The sequence below is a fragment of the Amblyomma mixtum genome, chromosome 2, assembly GCF_055824585.1.
Source record: "Amblyomma mixtum isolate Tamu chromosome 2, ASM5582458v1, whole genome shotgun sequence".
Lineage (NCBI taxonomy): Eukaryota > Metazoa > Arthropoda > Arachnida > Ixodida > Ixodidae > Amblyomma > Amblyomma mixtum.
The window spans coordinates 223,690,235-223,713,200 of record NC_143013.1 but is presented as its reverse complement, the minus strand read 5'-3'; the positions used below and the strand labels follow the sequence as shown (position 1 = coordinate 223,713,200).

General features: G+C 44.9%; 1 protein-coding gene across 1 annotated transcript in view; it reads left to right on the top strand.

Annotated features, from left to right (window-relative positions):
* Positions 1–22,966, top strand: part of LOC149362739 (carbohydrate sulfotransferase 5-like) — a 44,056-nt gene that overhangs the window by 7,107 nt on the left and 13,983 nt on the right. Inside the window, exon 2 of the mRNA XM_089568365.1 lies at positions 22,065–22,230. Within this exon, the coding sequence (XP_089424491.1) occupies positions 22,065–22,230 (166 nt within the window). The remainder of the gene's footprint in view (positions 1–22,064; positions 22,231–22,966) is intronic.

Genomic DNA, 22,966 nt, shown 5'->3' with positions numbered 1-22,966 from the left:
TTTCGTGTCAGCTCATGTGCACGTGCAGTAGAGAACAGAAGAAACGAGTCATGCTAAAAACATTGTCAAGTGTAATCTCCACGTATGAAAAAAAGCCACAATACGTCGCACTGTGCATTTTATCCGTGCCGCATTCATAGGAAGGTGTTTTTTCTGTCGCGGTTATACATCCGCACATAGGTTTCGGTGTCACGCCTCGTGGCCGTCGGACTTCGCAAGTCCAATGCAGAAAATTAGATTGCAGGGTCAACAACATACCTTCAATATTATTTCTAAAGTTGGCTCCTGAAATCAAACACGAAATGAGTGTTTGTTTGACTTGTAATTCTCTGGCACAGAATTTCAGCTAGTTTTGGTACAGAATGCCCAGAGTGGCTACATACACTTTTATTCAAATAGAACTTCAAGATTAACTTTAAATAGAAAATATATTCTGCATTTTCCGCGGTATCTCTGTTCGTTTTGACGAGGCGACTATCTAAAAATTGAAACGTTGTTCTTCCGGTTTTCGTCCAACATTATAATGTTTCAAAATATTTCGTTTTAACTATACTTGCGCTACACGATACCGCTAAGCATGCGTGTTTTCTGCATGTGTTGATGATTGTAGTCGCAAAACAGTACCGTCTCGTGAGAACAAAAAACTAAAATGAGAGCAAAACAAAAGAAATCCTGTTTTATTCCGGCCGTGTCGCCAACGGTAACCTGAGTTGCTAGGTAGATTTGAGGTATCTCTGGTTTCTTATTGTCGTGGTTGTCATGTATATTTCACGGCTACTAGGAATTGAAATTGTCTTGCATTAAACCGCGAAAAATACCAACCACTTATTAAATCATAGACAAAACATTTGTGCAACAGGATATGAAATTGAAAATAGCAACTGAGTGCAGCACATTTGGCTCGGGTTTTGAATGGTCTGCGTCATTTTTTGGACGGGACCGAAAAGCGGGTATGCGAAAATGCGTAACCCGGTTGAGACAAAGAGTCGGTAAAAGCGATAATTCGCAAGCATTATTTACATTATTTGCAATAGACTGCCATTTTCGAAAATTGTAAATTGTATTAGCGCAATAGATTTCAGCTATAAGAGAAAACACGTGCTGACATAGAGGCAGACTTGAGCTTCTTTCTTAGAGAGGAGTCATAAATTGTAGAAGGAGCGGTAGGCTAGCTGTATGCGTTGAATAAATGCCCACAGTCGGAATTATTCACATAAAAAATAAGAAAACACTTCATGTCGTCTTATGTGTGTCGATGACTTGGGAGTAGAGGCTTTGTGTGCCTCAGAAATCATTTTACTGCGAAATCTGTTAGGAGTATGTTTCCAAATTTTGCATCGTTAGGGCTGCGGTAACACCCAGCCATGCTGACTGAACAGCATTGAGTGACGCCATGCAAAACGTCACGGCAGCACACCAGAGGAGCGGCTCACGCTGAAAGTTCTGAACACGTCGACGTTACACGAGATAGAAGGGTTACGTCACGCGCATTGCGCCATAAAAAATCGAGTATTAATGAACAAAGAATAATACATACACCACCGTGAAAAACTAGCTCAACGACGCTTTTCACTGTGGAAACCATCTAGCCAGCTTTACAGCTCCAGCTGTTAAAGCGAAGTTTCCCCGCCCGAGTGCTGGGTGACGGTTCCGTCGGAACATGCTTCTGCGACCCCGTGACCACCATGTGCATTGAGCCCATGCCTTACCCTGACTTCGTCATCAGGGGGCGCTGTGTCGCAAATAATCGCGTCAAGCGCCTCCAAACAGCACGAAAGAAAACATCATGAAGCAGTGGTACCCAGGATCGAACCCGACCACGGCGGCCGCGTTTCCATGGAAGCGAAACTCAAAAGGCGCCCGTGTGCTGCGCGATGGCAGTGCAGGTTAAACATCTCCTGGTGGTCGATATTATTCCGGAGACCTTAACTATGGCATCCCTTTCTTCGTTTCTTCGTTCACTCCCTCCTATATCCGTTCTCTTACGGCGCGGCTTGAGTGTCCACCGAGATATGTGAGACAGTCACTGCGCAAATTCCTTTCCTCAAAACCAATGTTCCATTTTCCAAATATCATGAAATAACTGGATGGCGCGGCATACTACATATCTGCTCAATAGCAGCCGCCGCGATTCTGGTAATGCTGCCAGTGGTGCCGTGGCGCTTCTGTCACCTTGCTGGAGAACCATGCAAATAACTTCGGCGGAGTGCGATGTACGCTGCACGAAAGCGGGCGGTCATTGCACTGACGTTTGTGGGGCCGATCATAGGATGAATGCCTACGGGAGGCTGCCCCCAAATACCCTCCACACGAAGATGCTCAAGTCAATGGCATTTAATTTTTTTCGACCTTAAAGTGCTCCTTGTAATCCCCCCCCCCCCTACACACACACAAAAAAAATAAGAAGTCATAGATTGATATATGGCAGCATCATTCAGAGAATATGCAACTGAAAAGGAAAAATGAAGGATAGCTAGCACTGATCACATGATTTACCAAAGGTGCAAACGAGATTTATTTTTTTTTTGTCACCATACATCTTCAGGTCAGCCTTCTCAAGGTTTCTGTCAGCCAGTTTAAAAAAAACAGCAAAATTAAAAAAAAGAAATCTCCTAACCTCTACTTTAACTTCTTGCCGATAAACAGCGTTGGCCCGGTTTGTCTGAGCCGTAAAGAATATCTGGAGCAAAGAATGGCTGTCCGAGGCAATGTACCAGGTAATGTGTAGCTGCAGGTAGGGAATGGGGATTCCGTTGCGGCAAAGGTGCTATTTTTCTTCCAATTGTACGTTGTTGCTTTGTACTGGTTAAATTTTATGTCGCTTGCTTCACTTCGGTGCTATAAGGGTAGGATAATTAAATAGATGTAACAGCGAAAATGAGTGCTTCAGAGTGATTTAGACATACACACATTCGTCATGACGGTAATAGAAAAACTCCCGAGGGCAGGGAGTTCCTAAAATTTAATTGCAGCGCATGCATCCAGTGAGACTGAATCAGGCTGAATTTTTTTGCATCGCCCTCCTGTCCCCGTAAATGATGACCTCTATCAGGCGTCTGGAACTCATATTGTTATGATCAGAAAATAACAAAATAACAAAAGCCGGCAAGTAACAAAAAGGGAGGGAAGGGGTCAGTCACAATGGTGTTTTATTGTGGGGCGTGTGAAGAGCCTTAATCTTGCAGTGTGGCAAATAAAAGAAACTTCGAAGATAATTGAGTTTCTCAAGAAGTGGTTTTATTTTTAATCGCAGGAAGCACCCTTTGGTTCCAAGCATGCTGCTGGCTTGAGGTTTGACAAAGCTTTGCAGCGGCTACGAATGCAATAACCGGCATTAGAGCTTGTGCGTAGATAACTCGCATAGTGGCTCTGAGGTGGTAGTCTATCACCCTTCAACGCAGAGCAGATTTGTTCACTTTCGATGAAGAAACGAGGTGCTCGCTCAAGTATGTGCCCCTGAAGAATCTAGGGAATGTTTCTTGCGATTTGCTCGGACAGCTACGTCGTCAAACTTCTGTCGTAATGTGGTGCTTGCTTTAAGTTCAATAAGATACATTTGCAACTCAAGCTCAGCATCACCAACTCCCAGTGCGAAGGGTGCTGGAAAAATTTCGTACAATTTTGAGAGGCGGCTGACGTCTTAAATTCGAGTTATAAATTCGTACTCGAGATTGCAGAGCAAATGTGCGAAAACATCGCAACATTCTTGAGCACCGTGTCCTTGTGACTTGAGAGTTGGAAAGTGGTCCGGAATATTCACTTTCACGTGGCGCTGCCTGAGTTGCAATTTGGTCTGAAATGCACACGTCATCGCTCATTCTCGTCATGATTTCTTTGTTTCCCTAAAATTGTATGTTGTATGTATGAAATTGTATGACCTCTCGGAGGTCAAAAAGTCTCTTCAGTGCTTTTCCGCGGCTCACCCAGCGCACGTCCGTGTGGTATAGCATCTCCTTATGATTGAATGTTTCCTCTTTTAACAGAGAGGTTAACTGGCGGTGGTTAATCGCTCTTCAAGGAAAGAAGGTCGCTGCGCTGAACACAATGTCCACGAGAGATTTCAAATTCAGTGTCTTGCTGCCTAGTACGTGTCTGTGTGAGATACAGTGCACCGCCAAAAACTGCTAAGTGGCTTCCAGGCCTTCAAACATCGTTCGCAAATGTCCTACAAGAACGCTCCTGCTTCCGTCTGTGATGGAGCACTGTCTGTTTCCGCACACATCATCCACTTGTACTGCAAGCTGGCGCGTTCAACAACTCCTTCTAGCCAAAAAATGATGTCCGGTTCTGTAATGGTGCCTTTCAACGCGATAATGTCCACTAATTTTGTCATGTTGAGACTTTTGTCAACATCCCTAATGAAAATAGCACACTTGCCGTTATCTATAATGTCAGAGCTTTCGTCAGTGGAGAGAAAACGCTTCGAAGTACCGACGTCGGTTCATTAACGCGTCTTCATTGTCGTGGCCTAACTCCGTAATTCTCACCACAACCGTATTGGGTGAATGGCGTATCAGTTTGAATTCCTTGCGTTGAAGGAAACAAGGAAATTGCTAGCTTAATTTTGCCTTTATACTCTCCAACTGCTAAAATTATTTGATAATAATCTTGACTAGCTAAATGTGCAGAGCTTCATACTTGTAGGTTTTCTCACCTTTGTTGGGCCGGCATTTCGAGCCGCAGTTTGTTTGTGAAAAAACCTAAAACGTTGAAATGTGCGTAAGGATTAGAACGGAGCTTAGGGATTGAGGGACGACAGTGCTTTCCTACGGTTAGTGGCAGTCAGGAAGTCCGAGGCTCTAGCGGAAAGAAAAAAATAGTAGAGGAGCATCCTTTCTCCCCCTTTGAGTAAGGTGATAAGATTTCAAAGAGGGCTGCAGGTACCATTCCCCTGCCCCCCCACCCCCTCCAAAAAAGAAAAGAAGCCACACAGCTCTTTCGGCATACTCACATAGGCATACTTTGTGTGCAATCGGAGGTGTGCCCTCAGTGTCTTCAGATCAATGATTATTTCCCTATAAAAGAGTTAGGTGTAGGGCTAGTTGGATTTGTGACAAATTATGCATATTTTTAGCGCAACCAGGACAGGAACACAAAGAACGAAAGACAAACACGAACGCTCGTGCTTGTCTTTCCTTCTTTGTGTTTCTGTCGTGGTTGCGCTAAGGATATTTACTATTTGCCTGTAGTTGCACGTTCCGCCTTCGGAATGTGATTTCCTTGAATGAACAGTACACGACTGTTGCTGAAGCGCCCGACGAGACGGTTGATGGGTCAATTTGCAGATTCCCTTTTCCATCACTACTGGCAGGTGAATCATCCGTGCCTTTTATTACATTCTTAACACATTCTCCTCGTACAAAACACGAGTTAGTGACTCACAATCAGGAATACAGCCAAAGGTAGGAAGTTACTGGCTTTCAATCTGCATACCAGATATTTAAATTGCGGTGTGAAAACTGGCCACTATAGGACAGCTTTTTGGCCTCTCCAAAAAGGCCAAAAAGGAAGAGGCCAAAGGAGGCCAAAGGAAGGAGGCCAAAGAGGCTACACAGGAAATAAGGAGGCCGGCCTTTGTCCTTGTGCAGTGCGAAGTGGATTCTTTGTTGAGCTGTGCACGTGTTAGGACCGGCCCGAAAGCTCGTATCCGGCCCGGCCCGCGGATACAGTGGCCCGGCCATAACCACAGGCTGGGCTCGGACCATTCCGAAGCCCTTTGACCCGTGCTCGGGCCGGACCCGGGCCAGGGTATATTTGTCTTGGACGGGTTGGGCAGGCTTCGTTATCACGAATACACATACAGCGTTGTTAAAAAGTTTAGAGCCCAGGGGATTTGCTCCTAAGCCATGTAGTGGGTCTCGTGCTCCATTCATAGAAGTCCTACGTCATTGCAGAGGGCAAGACTAGAAATCTTACCATCAGGAGATATGGAACTATGAGAATGCATTACGAGCCATGTAGTGTTAGAACTAAACCCTCGGAGCTCTAAACTGGACAAAGGCTTATGATATGCGAAAATGCGAATATGGTCATGGTGCGCTTGGTGTCTTGCATTAACAGCAGGAAGTGTTTTTTGTCTAGACCATCCAGAAGGGAATGTACAAGGAGAGGAGGAAAGTACAAACGCTAACGAAAAGGAAACAAAAGTTTGTCGGGCCTCGAAACGCCTATTCGGTTGTAGCAAGTAAAAAATTTCGGGGAAAGCCACCGGTTGGGGTCTCTGCACATTCCGGGAGCTTCGAGAAGCCCACTTAGTCAACCAATACACCCGTCTTGCACAGACAACGTCCGGTCGCCGCCTCTTGGACCGGCTACACATCAAACATAACTACCACATTGAGGAGAGGGAGAGAGTGCCAGAACCCTGGAGGCGCGCCCTCCGGGTCCGACCCCTTCAACGCAACATGTCCAGAGAAGACCATAGCGGTCGTCGCCAGGCGTGCGCGGAAGCGTTGGCGCGATACTATGGTAACCAAGAACACGTGTAATACGTGGACGTCGCCGGCCCACACCACGCGGGGGGTACACGGCCGCAGTCGTACACAACACAAACGCAGGTAACGGGCTCACTTTCAAAGCCTACAGCGCAACACACGCGGAGGAGATTGTCATTGCTCTGGCTCTCACGAATCCCAAGTCAAAACACATCATCACCGACTCGCGAGGGGCCTGTCGGAACTACGAGTTGGGCTGGGCTCCCCCGCTTGCCTGGCGCATACTGGAATATAGCTGTCGATGCAAAGATCCAACTCCACGCAACCTGATTTGGGCCCCCGGTCACCAGGGACTCCAGGGAAACGAACAGGCCGATCAGGCCGCCCGCGCACTCTGTTCCCGGGCTATCTCCTTGTCCTTGGAACGGTACTCCCAATCAGACAATCTGTCCCTTACATTCAAACAAATCACCGCTTACTACAAGGAGGAGCACCGTCGCTACCCGGCCCCTTGTAAGGATCTGGATCGCGCTGACGAGCGCCTCCTCACCAAAATTCTTACTAACATTAACTGTGCCCGGCGGTGCTTAAACATTTCAATACATCCTTTGATGGCGCGTGCCAGTTCTGTGGGGAGGTGGCTGTCGCCTTGTACATGGTTTGGGCGTGTTAGTCAAACCCATCTATCCCCCCCAACCCTAACCCCACCCATGGCCGGGCTAGCGGGGTGACGCGCGTCACCCCTCTAGCCCGGCCATGCCCCACCAGAGAGGAGTGGGAGGCGGCCCTGCTCGGCTGTCAAGACCTAAAGAGCCAAAAGGCCTTGGTTTAACGGACGCGGGCGGCGTTTTTTGCCAATGGGGCACCGGAATAGGGGCTCCACCTAGTATTGTAAGGGAAAGGGCCAATAGGGTCCTACCCAAATCACCTTTCTGTAAAAATTTAATTGCCCATAAATGTTTTTCACCACCACCGGTTGTGGTCGGTTCAGCTGCACCGGTGCCACGCCTTAACTCAGAGACTCGGGCCCGTGTGGGCTCTGGGTCCTTCAGTGTAGGGTAGGCACGGGCCTCCTGTCGGTAGGGTGGGTCCCGGGCCGGGCGCGGGCTCGAAATTACGGCCTTTGCACAGCTCTAGTTCTTTGTTCGGTTTAAGGGTGCGAAGGAGTGAAAGAGAGGTAGAGGGTCATTAATGAAAGAATATGTGGTACCGCAGGGTGTGGGAGACGCTCCTTGAAATCAAAAATGCATTTAATGGTTTTTTAAAGGTTTGCCTTAATAGAATTTGCCATTGTGGAAAGAGAGGCTCGTAAAGAGCAAGTGAAGGAACATGTCCGAAATGCTCCACGCCGTGTACTGAGATGGATTTCCCAGCCGGATGTAGAACTTTGCAATGAGAATGAACTCTAGGACTAAAATGTTTCAGGAAGATGGACTTCCTCTCCCGGAAGAAAGAGGAATACTTCTTCGTGTAGTTGACGGACTGCAGTAAGGGTCGGCGTCTGCTCAGGTTCCGGCGGCAACATTCCCTCTATAGCTACTTGTACTATATGGTAACCCTCATGTTTGCATTAGGCATGAGCCAGAATAAAAAAAAAAAAAAGGCGGACTTTTTTTCACGCGTCTTCGGCACCGACTTTATGGTGGCCAATTCACAGCAAAGCATTTCCGAGGTAGAGTCCGCCACCATGTAACAGTATTTTGTTTGAAGATGAAGGCTGCGGTAAAAAGAGCTCAAACGTAACCCTTGCTTACTTTTCTTTGTTGATGTAGGGCGCGTGAAGGCACTTCAATCGGAAATGTATAGGCATGTTCAGATACAAGCGATAAAAGAGAAATTTCTGCATTTAACGTATTCTAGAATTACTGGATATGCCATGGTATCTTGTCTCAGCTTGGATCATCATTAAGCATTGGCTAACGGTTGAACAAGAAAAACAACCTTATAAAAATACTTTTATTGACATGAAAAAAAAAATACATTATTGCGTTACAATACTCAATTTGGGCGTAATATGTTTAATACCATGTCGGCACTTTTTTTTAAAGCGAATATTATAAAGTAATGGTCACTAGGCATATATGTGTACCAAGTCAGGAAATTAAATATTACGTTTATTTAAAGTTGAAGTAAAAGGAAATACAAACGTCAGCGTGCAGTCAGAAGTTAAACATGGCAGACGCCGTTTAAATGAAGATCCGAGCGTATGGGGCTGGCAGTGAAAGAAGTAAATGCATTGATGTATTTCTGTATTAGTGGCGGTTTACATTCATAGTGCTCAGTTCTTTTTTTTTAATTTTTCTTAAAGGTATGTTCCTGAACTTAAAATGAAGTTGCTGGCTTTGAACTTGTGAAGTTTTACAGCCACGTGGCCTGACTCAGAAACATATATATCTGCAGGAGAGGCGCATTATCATACGTCTAAAGTCTCTATTCTGCAAGCATTGAAGAAAGCAGCAACACAAAAAGTGAATGTAGCGTCTATATAGACTATACAAATTGTAATGTATATTACTTGCATATCATTTTTTTTTCACTTGCAGAATCAGGTTGCAGTGAAGAACTATTTTCAACTCAGTTTCCCAACAATATGATCAGAGTGCTTTTAAGCTATGTCGGCCGTTCGCCATTCGGTTCTGACAGCCCAATCAAGTGACGGTAAGAGGTACTGCACATAATATCGAAAAACACAGCCTGCTTATCTCCAAGGAAGGGTGACTGAACTAGCGATCAGCGTAGAATAAAGTTCGTTTTCGTATTCCTCGACATACCCGGCTTCATATATAAAAGGCGGTTCATACAAGCAGCCACAGTTCAAAGCGATCAATCTACAAAGAAATCTACATCGTGTCGTAAGTAACATAGCTTACAATATTAAGGCGAAAGCCTTTAATGCCTCATACTGTCGTGACCAAGGCGTGTTCGCAAATGTGTCCGCCTTTTAGATGCATGTTTTATATGGGCATATGCCAATCAATAGACAACAGACACTTAATCGGGAGCCATCGAAAGACATCGGAACATGATAAAAAGGGATTTCATGATATCCTTCTACTTAATGACTAAATGGCTAATTGGTATTTAGTAGTAGTTAAGAAGTGGCATGTGGGACTGTGCACTACGCCTGTACGTTAACTAACACGAATTAATCAGTGTACTAGTTATGATCACGTTAGCTATCATTTACCATCGTTCACAGTTAGACGTTTCTAGACGTTTTGTAGACATTTTGTGGAACATTCCAGAGGGTTCCATCACTTGACAGCTGAGTGACAAGACATGACGGATGGCATTAGAACAATGGTAAACGCCAATTAGCCTAATTAACTTTTCCATTCAGACCACATAAATAAATAAAACCGAGTAGGAAATTGGTCGAGTTGGGGAATCGAACCAGGGTCTCCGAAGTTCGAGACGAGCACGCTAACCACACCGCCATGCCAACTGGATGTTTTGGAATGAACGAAGGCGCGTCTAGCTGATACGGGGTATTCGTTCGCTCCCATCTTCCTCCCTTCCCTTACGGCTAGGTTCAGGTGTCCACCGAGGTATGCGAGAAAGATACATTTCCTTTCCTCAAAAACTAATTTACCGTCGAGCAAGCCGTACAGCCGAACGGGCTATGGCGTTCTGTGGACTCCCTGGCATCGTTGCAAGACGCTGTCGCGTTCCACTCTTAGAGGCGTAGCTTTACATCTTAACCACACATCAGTGACAGAAGCAGCAACACTGCGCTTAAGGCTTTCGCATCACCGCACTTTAGGCCAACAAAGTGCCCCTTGAATTTTTTTTACTTGGTGACACACGGCAAACTACTTTCATTAACGGAAGTTTCGCGGTACTCGTGATCGGGTGCTTATACTGGTAATGAAAAAACATTGGCACCAGAAAATGTTTTCGTCATCATAAAATTGTAGCGACTGTGTTTTAATTTTAATGAAAGATCCGCGGAAGACAAAGCATAACTGATTTAAAGTTAAATGTACAGTCACTCTGAGAACAATTATTTTCCTCAGATTGAATTTCGTGAAAAGCCCTTCAGGAAAACGTTTTGCGCCAACGAAGCATGATTGCATAAGTATAAAAGTATACTAATACTGTCGTCTCAAAGCTAAACATCTGCCATTATTTTTAAATCAGTAAGAGGACATAATTTAAAGCACACGGAACATTTACAACGCTCTGGGTGAAAATGCAGCGAAATAATTTTTAAAACTTTGAAATTAGTGAAGTTTCGGCATTGTGGCCGTGTGAGGTTGGTTGGTTTATGGGGTTTAACATCCCAAAGCGACTAATGCTATGAGAGACGCCGTAGTGGAGGGCTCCGGAAATTTCGACCACCTGGGGTTCTTTAACGTGCACTGACATCGTGTAAGATTGGAGCGGATTTTATGAAGACAATTTGCTTAAAGATATCAACAGCTTTCGCACTGTGTTAAGTGGTGGTGAAAATAGTTTAATGAAATTTTTTAGGAGGTTGTAGCTGCGGGTGGAGTCTCAGTCCGGAACCCCATTGGCGTAGGCTGCTGTGCGGGCTCTTTGGATGAGTCGCTTTTGACTCGTTTCGTCCGAGCTGGTCAGAGCTGCCTCCCACCCCTCCTGCATTGGCTGGTTATTAATAGTGACCGCCTGATTTCGTTGGCAGGCCCATACCATACAGGTCCGCCTTCTCCCTGCAGAATTTGCCGAGTGAGTCAAATGACTCCGGGTCTATGGCGTGTAGTCTTCGTGGGTTGTTGTAAGTGCTGGTCTGTAGCTTTCGGAGGTGTAGTTCCTCCCCTTTGTCCAGTGTCTTAGCCGACGGAGGGTAGACCCGACGGGATAATCTTAAGTGCTAAAGTATGTCGTAATAAGTTAGTAATGGGGAAGGAGGTTCCACGGATGTGAAGGTTTCATTGCGAAAGCAATACTACTCGCACTTTCAAGCCTTCGCGTGACCCGGCCGCAGTTACATTTGACTTTTAGAGGAGTGAATATGGGCGACCAACTCGCTCCTTCAGAGAGCCCGGCTGCAGTTACGATGTGTGTTTGCCGCGCTGCGCACCTGTGGCGCTACTCTCGCTGTGACGTCATACCAGCGGTATATTATGGGCGACCAACTCGCTCCGCTTATAAAATTGGCAGCGGCTTAGCACTGCTATGCCAGGATATATGTTGCGTGAGGTGAGGGCGAGGTGTCCACATCTCGGTGGACACCCGAACCAGAGGGAAGGCGCATAATTGCCCTCTTGAAACAGTGGACACCTCAACCATGCTTTATGATAAGCGGCGGTAGTGACAGGTGTGCGTTGCAAGCGTTGGCATTCACAACGCTGCGCCAGAAACGCGGCGTTGAAGCCATAGGCCGTCGTCGTTCGTTGTGTTCATTGGCGTTGGCCCTGACCACGTTTTACGCTCCGTTCATTTTAAGGAAAGGAAGTGCGCATATTGGCTCCCTGGGTCAGTGGACGCCTGAATCGTGCTTATATGTACGTGGGGTGATGAGAGAGAGAGAGATGTGAGCTGCAGGCATTGACAAGGTTGTGCCAGAAATGCGGCGCTTAAGCCATAGGTCCTCGGCGTTCACTGTGTTCATTGGCGTTGGAGTTGACCACGTTTTACACACCGACATGTTTAAGGAAAGGAAGAGTGCGCGCGGCGAGGCACGCCAGCTGCGCGTAGTGACGTCACTTGCTCGTCACGCATGCGCAGTATGGTCGTGCACGAGCACGCGAAACGGCGGGACTGTGGGGAGTATTGCTCACGCAACAATATATGGCTACGCACAGATGTCGCTTTCGCAATCCTCCAGGTTTAACCAGAGCTAAACCACAGCCAATTTTTTTATCTAAAGCAAAGTAGTGGCAATCTGTCTGCCACTATCTGTGCTTTATTGAAGGCCCTAAGCACTAATAGATGTCGCAAAGAGTTTAGGTTTATCGCTTTTACAAATTAGATTTGTGCTATTGTTGCGATAGTGTGGCAGCCAGAGATAATGCCTTGAGAAAGAGATCAACAAGCTTGAAAAAAACGCCTAACGTGACTTAAACTGCGCATTGAACGCTCTAATCCACGGTTACAAAAAAAGTTGGAGGCTTATCAAGGTTAAGAACAGTGGATTAAGGTTAAGAACAGACATTGTTGTCTGTCTTCTCTACCCTGCAGAGATAGAGTTATAGATTTCTACAAAGCGTTCGCCAGAGAATTTATAGATATATAAAGCGAAGTTAAACTTCAAATCACCCAAAATGACACACCACCAAGCACCTGTGAATCGTACATTAGACGTTAAAGCACCGCCGAAGAACTTTGATAGTGGAGTCCCGTGGCAATGAACATAAATTATTGTCATGTATTAATTTCACAGCATCATAAATCCAGCACTTAATCATTCATTCTTTTTGCAGCACCAGGAAATCAACAAAATTCACAATGAGACAGGCCTTTTCGTAAAAACTACCTTGAGATCTTCCGAAAGTCCCGCCTGATGCCTCAAATACAGGAATTTTAAGACTAGTTCTTCGCTTAATTAAGCACCTAGAAACAACTGCATACTACAGTAGAAAAGTGACTAACACCCAACCTTCGCAGTATGATGCCAGCAGAGCAGTTCTCAATTAGAAACTTTCAACAGAGCATCAGTTCATCGCATACGCTGGGCTTTTCGCCTCAGAACACGTCGCCTTTCAGAGGGTAGCAGCGGCAAAACCTTAGGATAGAACTGTGGGTGGTATAGAAAAAAACAAGCGCGCCCATGTAGCCATCGAGAACAGAATAAAAAATAGCCAAGAACCTCTATTTAACGCTGCTATTGGACGATCAACCGTACGCAACCGAGTCGCGAGGTAACGAGACCTGCACATTCCATCGATGGGTCGCCAGCTGCAGGTGCAACTGCCTCTGCAATGAGGGTGCGCTAAAAGATAAAAACGGCTTTTCTGCGGCCATACTGGGCTCCCGTTTTGCAGAAAGTACGGTGTACGTACGTCAGCGGGAACTCCAGCGCCATCATGGAAACCTCTGGATTGGTCGAAAAGGTGGTTACGTCAACTGTGGAGCTGCGGATTTGAAAATTGATTCAATACATTAGATAACTTGTGATTAGAAGGTCGGAGCATGACGCAAACGTCATTGGAACATGTAAACATATAAAGTAGATGAACTTCGTTGAAAAAAAAAATTTAACACCCACCCTGGGATTGCGAGTAAGATGCGCAACTTCTAGCTAGGCCACGTTTTTATGGTCAGAAACGCGTTTTTCGAAATAGGTGTACTTGACTAAAAGTGTTTGAAATAGGAGCATTCGGCAGTAGCAGCAGTAGCACATCGACGACGCTTGTCTTGGAGGGCGCTTGACGCTTTTCTTCCATTTCGCAGTTTTACGGCTGGGCCTCCGTTCAAGTTCAACCTTTGGCGCATGGCTCCACTGCGGCTGCGCTGCATCTGAAGAATTTCCTGCCTACACCGACGTAGGGTTTCGAAGATTGCGAACCGTATCTCCTTGTATCATACAGGCAACCCGGCCTGCTCCCATTGGGCCCAGCAACCACGTTCGAACTACCGAGGTTTCTTCGGTGATACTGGGAATCATTGCTCCGCATTTACATTCGGCAGTAGCAGCTGCAGCACATCGACGAACCTTGTCTTAGAGGGCGCTTGACGCTTTCCTTCCACTTCGCAGGTTGGTGGCTTTGCTTCCTTTATTATTTTTTATTGCATCTTCTGCTGCTGTTGCTGGCGGGTGCAACTGCTTAGTGAGCCATGCCTAATCATACGGCTCAAGACGAGTCGGACGCTTGCCTTTCCTGCCATGCTGCTATTCCGCCCAATGACCCATTTGTAAGCTGCGTAGCGTGCGAATTCAACTACCATGTTGGAAAAGCATGTTTAGGTCTAACAGCCAGAAGCTGCAAAAGCAAAAAGGCTGATAGCAGCATTGCGCAGTGGAAATGTCGGACATATGTAGTGGCGTCAGAGCGCACTTCACTGCCGTCCAGCAATCGATGTCGTTCAAGTGGCTCCTTCCCTAATGGCCATCGTGAGAGATATGCAAGAAAAGCTAAGCCTTGTGATGTCTTTAGTTGAGGCGATGAATGCACTTCCTGAGTTAAAGAATATAGTAACTGATGTACAAGTGTCTGTCCAACACATGTCAGATAAGTATTATGAAGTGCTAAAGCGCCTAACGAAGCAGGACCGTGACATAACAGACAATAAGGAGCGTCTTACAGGAGTGGAAAACTCCGGCAGTGCGAAGGAGATTTCTCAGTGCACGTTAAAGAACCCCAGGTGGTCGAAATTTCCGGAGCCCTCCACTACGGCGTCTCTCATAGCCTTAGTCGCTTTGGGACGTTAAACCCCATAAACCAACCTTATTTAAAGGATCAAGTGAACGAACTTGAACAGTATGGTAGACGGCAGAATCCAGATTCATGGGGTGAAATGGGAGGAAAATGAAAACCCGTTGCCTAAAATCAAAGAGTTGGCTGCTTTCCTTGGTCTTCGTTCAATTGTTGAAGACGGCTTTGATGGCATTCACCGTCTTTTCACAAAAAAATGACGAAAGGCTCCCATTCTAGTGCGGTTCGTTTCTCGGAAAACAAAACATAACTGGAGGAAGCAATTGGTTGATAGTGAATCAGAAGTCCGCTTCTACGATAACCTTACCAGTCGAAACAAGCATATTTTGTGGCTGGCACGCACAAGGGCACAGAAAATGGGTTATTGCTTCATGTGATGGTTCGTAAAGGCCCAGGAGAACCAATTTTGCGGATTTCATGCGAGGGAGATTTGTGCAATATCTAGGAAACTAAGCAGGTTGAAAGCGATGATTCGAAGGCGTGAGCGTCCATCAACTGAGCGTTCTTGTATTTATTTTACTTCTTCTAGCAGAATGGATTACGAAGCATTTTCAGAAAACCACAGTTACTACGCGATACATGAATTTAATGGTGCAGTAATGGGATTACCTTCCCATCCAAATAGGATATTTTCTTTGTTTTGTTTAAGCTCACAAATTCTTTGAAGCAAAGGGGATGCCTTTGACAATATCTGAATTTACTTTAGCATAAATTTGATGTTTTAGCATTTACAGAAACCTGGTTCACTGATTAATCTGACGTTGTTCAATTTGAAGACTATGCTGATGTGTCTTTGTTCGGGGACAGCAATAAAGGGGGCGGTGTCTCTCTGTATTTTCGTGATGGCCTATCACACGCCTCCCACAGTGATTTTCCGTTGTTGATTGTGATTTTGAGGTACGTTGCTAAATGTTGTGGTGTTATTATAATTCTTGTTCATAGACCCCCGTCTGGTAAAGTTGAACACTTTTTTTCCTACCTTGGCAGTGTACTTCACTCGCTTACAGGACAGAGCCAATCTGTTGTCCTGTTGGGTGATTTTAACATAGATATAATAACTGAGAATATAGTTTCTAGGAATTTTGTTGGTATGATGTCTACCTACTGCTGTACAAATGTTATAAACCTGCCAACAAAAATTACCATACTTACCGGGACTGCTCTTCATCTATGTTTCACTGCCTTCTTACCAAATGATGTCCTGTCGGGTGTGATGGCCTGCGACGTTAGCGACCATCTTCCATTTTTCATCCTTGCCCCATTCGAGTAGAACTTTTTCTAGTAGCGCAGCTAACACTTCCTATCGAAAAATTAATGACAAAGCTATAAATCGCTTTCGATGCATGATTTCAGAGGTGGACTGGTCACTTGTTTTTAATGAAGAGGATCCTAGTCACTGTTACGATGGCTTTGAAAAAAAATTTCAAAATTTCTATTATGGCGCCTTTCCTCTCGTCCGTCGCTCTAGCTACAAAAAGTCTAAAACACCGTGTTTTTTTTTACTTTTTTTGAACTCTACAAAAGATTAAGGCAAAAACATAACCGCTTTGGTTATTTTTTGAAGCACAAGGACATGAATATACTAAACTTATATAAAGCTGTAAGGAATAAGCGCAACACTGATCTAAAAACCGCAAAACAGGAATATTACGCAAAAGCGTTCGCTAATAAATTTGCGCCTAATTTTTTCCTAATCAAACAAACCCGGCCAACTCCAGTAGCGATTGTGGGAGATGACTTTCCTGTCAGAGGTCGTCCCTTATCTGATATGTTTAAAGTACACTTCAAGACGTATGTATAAATCAGAAAGCGCAAACAACATGCACTGATTCAATGTCATATCTTAAAGGCTGTCCAAAACCTTCGCTATTTCTCTCCCTAACAACTACAGTCGAAATCTTAGTATATAATGTGTCTAAAAAATAATTGTTCCGTTGGAGCTGGTAACATTAAGGATGAGGTGGTGAAAGCTGTATCTGAGAATATCGCAGCTTTCTTGTCCATATATGCAACCAAATGCTCTAAGAAGGAAGGTTTCCACGTAAATGAAAGATAGCAAGAGTTTGTGTGATACATAAGACAGGAAGCTATAACGATCCTAATAATTATCGCCTAATATCCGTTTTGCCGGTCTTCGCAAAGATTGCAAAACAAGTCATCAATACCCGCCTTACTTCGTACTTCATTAAGACCGGGGCTATTGCGAAAGAACAATATTGATTTCAGAAAGGTAAATGTACGAAAAAAGCTTTACGTCACATAAAGGACAAAATATTCAACAATACAGAAAAATGAATTTTTACACTTGGGCTTTTTTAGACTTTAGAAAAGCCTTCGACTCGGTCTGTCACGAAATTTTACTACGCAAATTACAATTCTATGGGTTGCGAGGCTCCGCGCTTAGTCTTATTCAGAGCTACTTATCATCCAGATTACAATTCACAATGATCAACGACATACGTTCTAGCTGCGGCCTTATACGCACTGGTGTGCCACAAGGCTCAATGCTGGTTCCCATTTTATTCCTAGTTTACATAAATGGTATTGTTAATATTCTTCCTTGGTCGGAAATAGTTTTATACGATGACGACTTAAATATTTTCTTTAATGACGGGAGTTTACAAGCAATAGAATGTAGAGCAAATCTCTGGTTAGAAAACCTTACTTTATGGTTGCGGGCCAACAGGTTAGAATTAAACATCACGAAGACGAAGTATGCAATATTCAGAGCTAAAAAGAAACTCATAGATGATGAGCCAATCATATTATAAAATCCAAATGTATTACAGCGAGTACAGTGAATAAAATTCCCTGCAGTTATATTTAATGAATACCTGCTCGGACTGACCATATTAATCAAGAAAAAAAATATCGCGATCAGTGGTCCTTCTAAACAAATTTAGGCTTCTATTACCAATATGGCTCAAAAATGAACTTTATTTCAGATTAATTAATTCACATCTTCACTATTGTTCGCTAATATGGGGAGACTCAACACAGACTAATTTAAATGCTTTGTTTTTGCTAAACAGAAAAGGGCCATACGAGCAACTGCTAATCTAGGTTACTTAGATAGCACGAACCCGTGGCGGAGCAGCTTGAAGCTATTGACAATTTTTCATTTAAAAACTCTTCCGCTAGCGCTTGAGACGTATAACAGAATTATTCTTGAACCTCAGTTTTTTTTACAACAGAGCTACCACAAAACCCATATCACCTTCGGCACATGGCAATAAGAGCACCAAAAGCAAGAACAAATTACGGGTTCCAAACGATTAGATACCAAATCACTACCTTTTTGAAAGAAAACAAATTTTTATGACCTCTGTAAATGCAGAAGTCGAAAAATATACAAGAGGAAAGTGATTGCAGTGTTCACTGCACGACTTTCCGGTACATCCTGTGATATACTGTAAATTGATAACAGTTAACATGATCATATTTTTTTCCTTGTATACCTCTCTGTAATCCAGCAGCATGAATTTCAACAACTCTGAAGGTGCTGAAACATTGCTGTGCAGTTTTTTTTAACATGGCAGCAAGTGTCACGGTGACGGCTACATTTATTGTATTTGTTTCTTTTGTACGTATCTGCCGAATGTAATTTGCTTACCCAAGGGAGGAAGGCCCTAGTCAGGCACCACGCCTTTTGGCCTCCTTCCTGAAAGAACTGCATACTACTTCACTTCACTTCGCTTTAATACCTTAAAGACCCTCGTTAGAGGGTATGACATAAGGGATCGGGCACAAAGAAATGGAAAACAGAATAAGTAACAGATAAGTTGTAAGTTACACAAATATAAGATTTTCACTGAGCAAGTACACGCGTGATTCTTTCGAGGAACAAAGATTGGCATGTGATAGCAGCAAGTTCTCGGGGAAGGACGTTTCAGTCGTTCGCAGTCCGGGGGAAGAATGATGAAGAAAATGTTGTGCTGCGGGTGCGAGGTCGTGACACTTGCTGGTTATGGCCGGTGCGGAGGGAGATGCGTGGTGGTGGTGCGCATATGTAGGGTTCCTGTCGTAGCTCAGAGTAAAAAAAGTTGTGAAACAAACATAAATTAGCAATGTAGCGGCGATGAGCAAGGGTAGGTAGGCTGGACTGTGATTTGAGGGATGATAAGCTGATATGAAAAGAATACGATGAATGAATGAATCTAGATGCTCGGTATTGAACTGCTTCGATGTAATTACAGAGATATGCTTGTTTCGGAGACCAGATGGGAGATGCGTATTCTAATTTTGATCTGACTAATGATTGGTGGCAGTAGCAAAGTGACTGTAACACTCAACCTTCCCAGTATGATGCCAGCAGAGCAGTTCTCAATTAGAAGCTTTCATACGGAGCATCAGTTCTTCGCGTACTCTTGGCTCTTCGCCTTCATGACTCGTGTCAAATCACTTTCGGAACGGTGCTGCGCCCCGCTGCATGGAGGGCCGGAAAGAGTTACTCCAGGAATATGCGGCGCCGAGAATGGCTGGAGCTTGTAATACAGCCCCTGCAATTATCGAAATACAACTATTTCAAACCAACAAGGTGAACGAACGCGTAAAACTGTTTTCAAGACGGACGCCTCCGCGTTTTTCGCTAGCGCTGATGTGTCTCTGGAATCTGCTATTTGAAGCTGTTCGCTTCTTGTGCTCTCTTCAGCGTTTTGAAAAGCCCTTATATAAGTTGCAATGTTTGCACAATGACTTCTTCACCAGTGATTAAGTCAAAGGAAATTTAGTGGATATCTTGAAATTTGCAGTGTCATTATGCAGAGATGTAAAGATCCTACAAAAATCTAAGTATTATATACCAGGGAGTATTGATTTTTTTTTATCTAAGAGAAACGTTTTGTAACACACACGGGATATTTTGATATTTTGAAAGTTTTGTTTCGTCAAGATCATAATTCGTGACAAAAGGTAATGCGCCGAAACAATTTCTCCTATCACTTCTGTGCACTCAGTTCTTAATGGCTTTGCCGCTGCCAGATGAGGTCGCTGGCAATTGGTACAAGTCCATTTTCGAGCCTTGCCTTCATGACTCCTGTCAAATCACTTTCGAAACGGTGCTGGGCCTCGCTTCATGGAGGGCCCGAAAGAGTGACCCGCAGACGAAGAAATATAATGCACAGCTACCAAGATACAAGCGCTACGAAGCATTCCGTCTGTAATGGATTCCGTGGTAGTGGTTTTGCTTTAAACCAATTTTGCAGTCGGCGATGCATTATGGAGAGAGCATAGCGGGGGCTTATACCGGATTACAGAGGAGACACGACACAGGGCTCTCGTGTCTTGTGTCGCTTCTCCTTCATGTGTGTTGTCCCTCACTGTCTATTATATTTTCGCTATGAGCCAACCAGCGCAGATTCAGGTCATCCTTTAAATCGGTTTATCGGAGGCCGGCTGCGCAAGTACCGTGACTATATCTGGTTATATTAGTGTCACTGCGTGTGCGCAGGAGACGTCCGGCAATCCGGTATACATTTCCGCTATACTAAAGCTCAATTTGTACACTACTGGACGATGGAAGTTAGTGAGGGATAAAGCTATTTATTGTAAAATCCGCAAAAGAAAGACGGAACAGCCAAGTGTTCTGAAGGGGCTGCGCAGTCTTAACTTCGAAGAGTTTGTAGTACTAAGTATACCATAGCCTTCACTTCAACATTTTCGCGTATTTCAGCGGAAGGTCTCGACTGACAAGTTTCACCAAAGCCGGCACTGCGTGAATAGGTGCCCCCGCAACTTTGCGCAGAGGTCTACCTGCCGGGGCAAGAGGGCATGCTCGTATTTTTTTGAGCCTCCTAGCGGGCCATACCAAAGACTGCGTCCCCGCCGCCGCGGTGGCTCAGTGGTTATGGCGCTCGGCTGCTGACCCGAAAGACGCGGGTTCGATCCCGGCCGCGGCGGTTGAATTTCTTTGGAGGAGAAGTTCTAGAAGCCCGTGTACTGTGCGATGTCAGTGCACGTTAAAGAACCCCAGGTGGTCGAAATTTCCGGAGCCCTCCACACCGGTGTCTCTCATGGCCTTAGTCGCTTTGGGACGTTAAACCCCATAAACCAAACCACCAACCAACGACGGCGTCCAGAGCAGCGCAACAGTGCCAGGTCGTCTATTTAAACGAGAGCAAATCCCAGAAATTGCGGGCATGGCGTCCTTTAATTTATCTGCTCCAGCGAGCCGCATGTGGCTTCCGCCCCATGCGCGGTGCCTTCGCTCGCGCATTACGAGTTTTGCGTCCCGACAGACATCCAGCAATGATGCGATCGCACTCCCAGCACTGTCCCGCTATCACATGCCACGCGGATGAGGTGGCAGATAAACTTTTAGCGACACGTGCGAAATTGTAGCCATGATTTTAAATTGGCTCTATTGGACGCATGATTTTTTGTTAAAAATTTCGGCTCCGAGAAATTTGTAAGCAACTGATATATTAGAAATATGTCGTGTTCGAGCAATCGCGTATTGAGCGTCAGATATTCCCGCAAATCTTAGTAATCTTTAGATGTTCGTGCTCAAAGTCCCTGACACGCGGCTTTATCAGTTGCGACGCGGGACACGCACAGGTTTATCTCGAAAGATCGCATCTACGCGCAGCTGCTCCTAAGTTATTCGAGATTATAGTAGTTACTTTTGGCGCCCTATTTTGAAGGTTCTTTGACAGCTCTAAATTCAGCACGGCTGAAATCAGCGGTGATTCTGTGCTTCGACGACCACTAGGCGCGCTTGTTGATATATCGCCATCGCCGAGTTGTTCTGTACTTTGGGTCACTTGCCAGCCCCACAAGGAGTTTCCCTTGTTAGCCTTTCATTGAGTTTGTGAATGCCGGACTGCACCATAATTACGTCACAAAATCACGTTTGGTACACTTCCGCCTGGTAGCGATTGAGGTTTGCAAAATGGAAGTTTAGAAGCGTTCATCTCCAGTTTGCTTTTTCCAGCTCACTTCGCGATTTCTACAAACACATCTTTACGCACTGTCTGCTCAGCTGTAAACAAATGTTGGTTTGTCCACTACGACGTCGCGGTTGCAAGCTGTTTCGTTTATAGAGAATAATTATCAGCGTTCGTGATCACTTCGAACTAAAAATTGTCTATTCACCCTTAATACGTTTTTTCTGCAAAAACAAACAATACCTCTTGAAAAGAATTGCGTTGTGCTCTTTATGCCTACACCCCCGAATATTGCAGCCTAAAGATAATTCTTTCTTGTCAATATGCTTTACCTATTAGTGTCTTTAGTGAGATTTTCTGGCTGATATTCAAATGTTTGGCTCGTGGTTTCTTTTCTTTCTTTATAGATGAGGTCCAACGCCTTCACGGGTCGCTCGTCACGAAGCGTCGTATATCTTCTGTCCGCAGTAGGCCTCTTGGTACTCTTCTATATCATTAGTACACAGAGGTCAGAAGGATCGCCAAAGTGCTGCCATTGCTCAGGTGCTGAGCACTCATCTCAAGCATTAAAAGGTAACTAATCTATAAATCACACTTCATAATTAGGCAGTAGTGTTCATTGTTTTAACGGAGAGCACCGTTAAACATCACCCACTTTTAAAAAAAAAACGAAATCAATGAAAGCTCAAAATGCCGATAAAAATAAATGTGAATGCTAGCCGAGGACCGCTTCCGCCAAAAATTTTTCCTTTTTCTTTCCAAGACAGTTAAATGCAGCAGCAGGCAATGAGAAAATATGTTAGCACATTGATTTTGCAGGCTGTTCTTACGCATCCGCTCCCCCTGAGAGGGTCTTGGGTGAGCCGCTATCCCCGACAATCGCACAAATAAAGGTAATGAAATCTTGCAATGTTATTTCCTAGAAACCGACCACGGTTACGCACTCATCTTCTCTCTTCCAACAGGCTGGCCCCGTTCGAAATGGCAGCCACATCACGAGTTCAAAAGGCGGCAAGGTTAACTGCGACCGATGTGTGGTGGCTGCTGGCAGCTGCCTAAACACACATAACGTAACCAGCAATGAAAACGGGAACACAAGAAGTACACAGGGAAGCGATGTGTGTTCACATTTGATCTTCTTGTGTCCGTTTGCGTTGCTCGTTTCATTATGGTCGGCCCACACTCAGCAGCCCGCATGGCTATCTTGTTGCCATCCGTCTCTAGGCACCAACTCTAAAGCTGTCGACTAGAGCTGCGGTCGATCGTAGAGCGGTGGTCATTCAGCCAGTGGCATTTCGAGCACGCCACT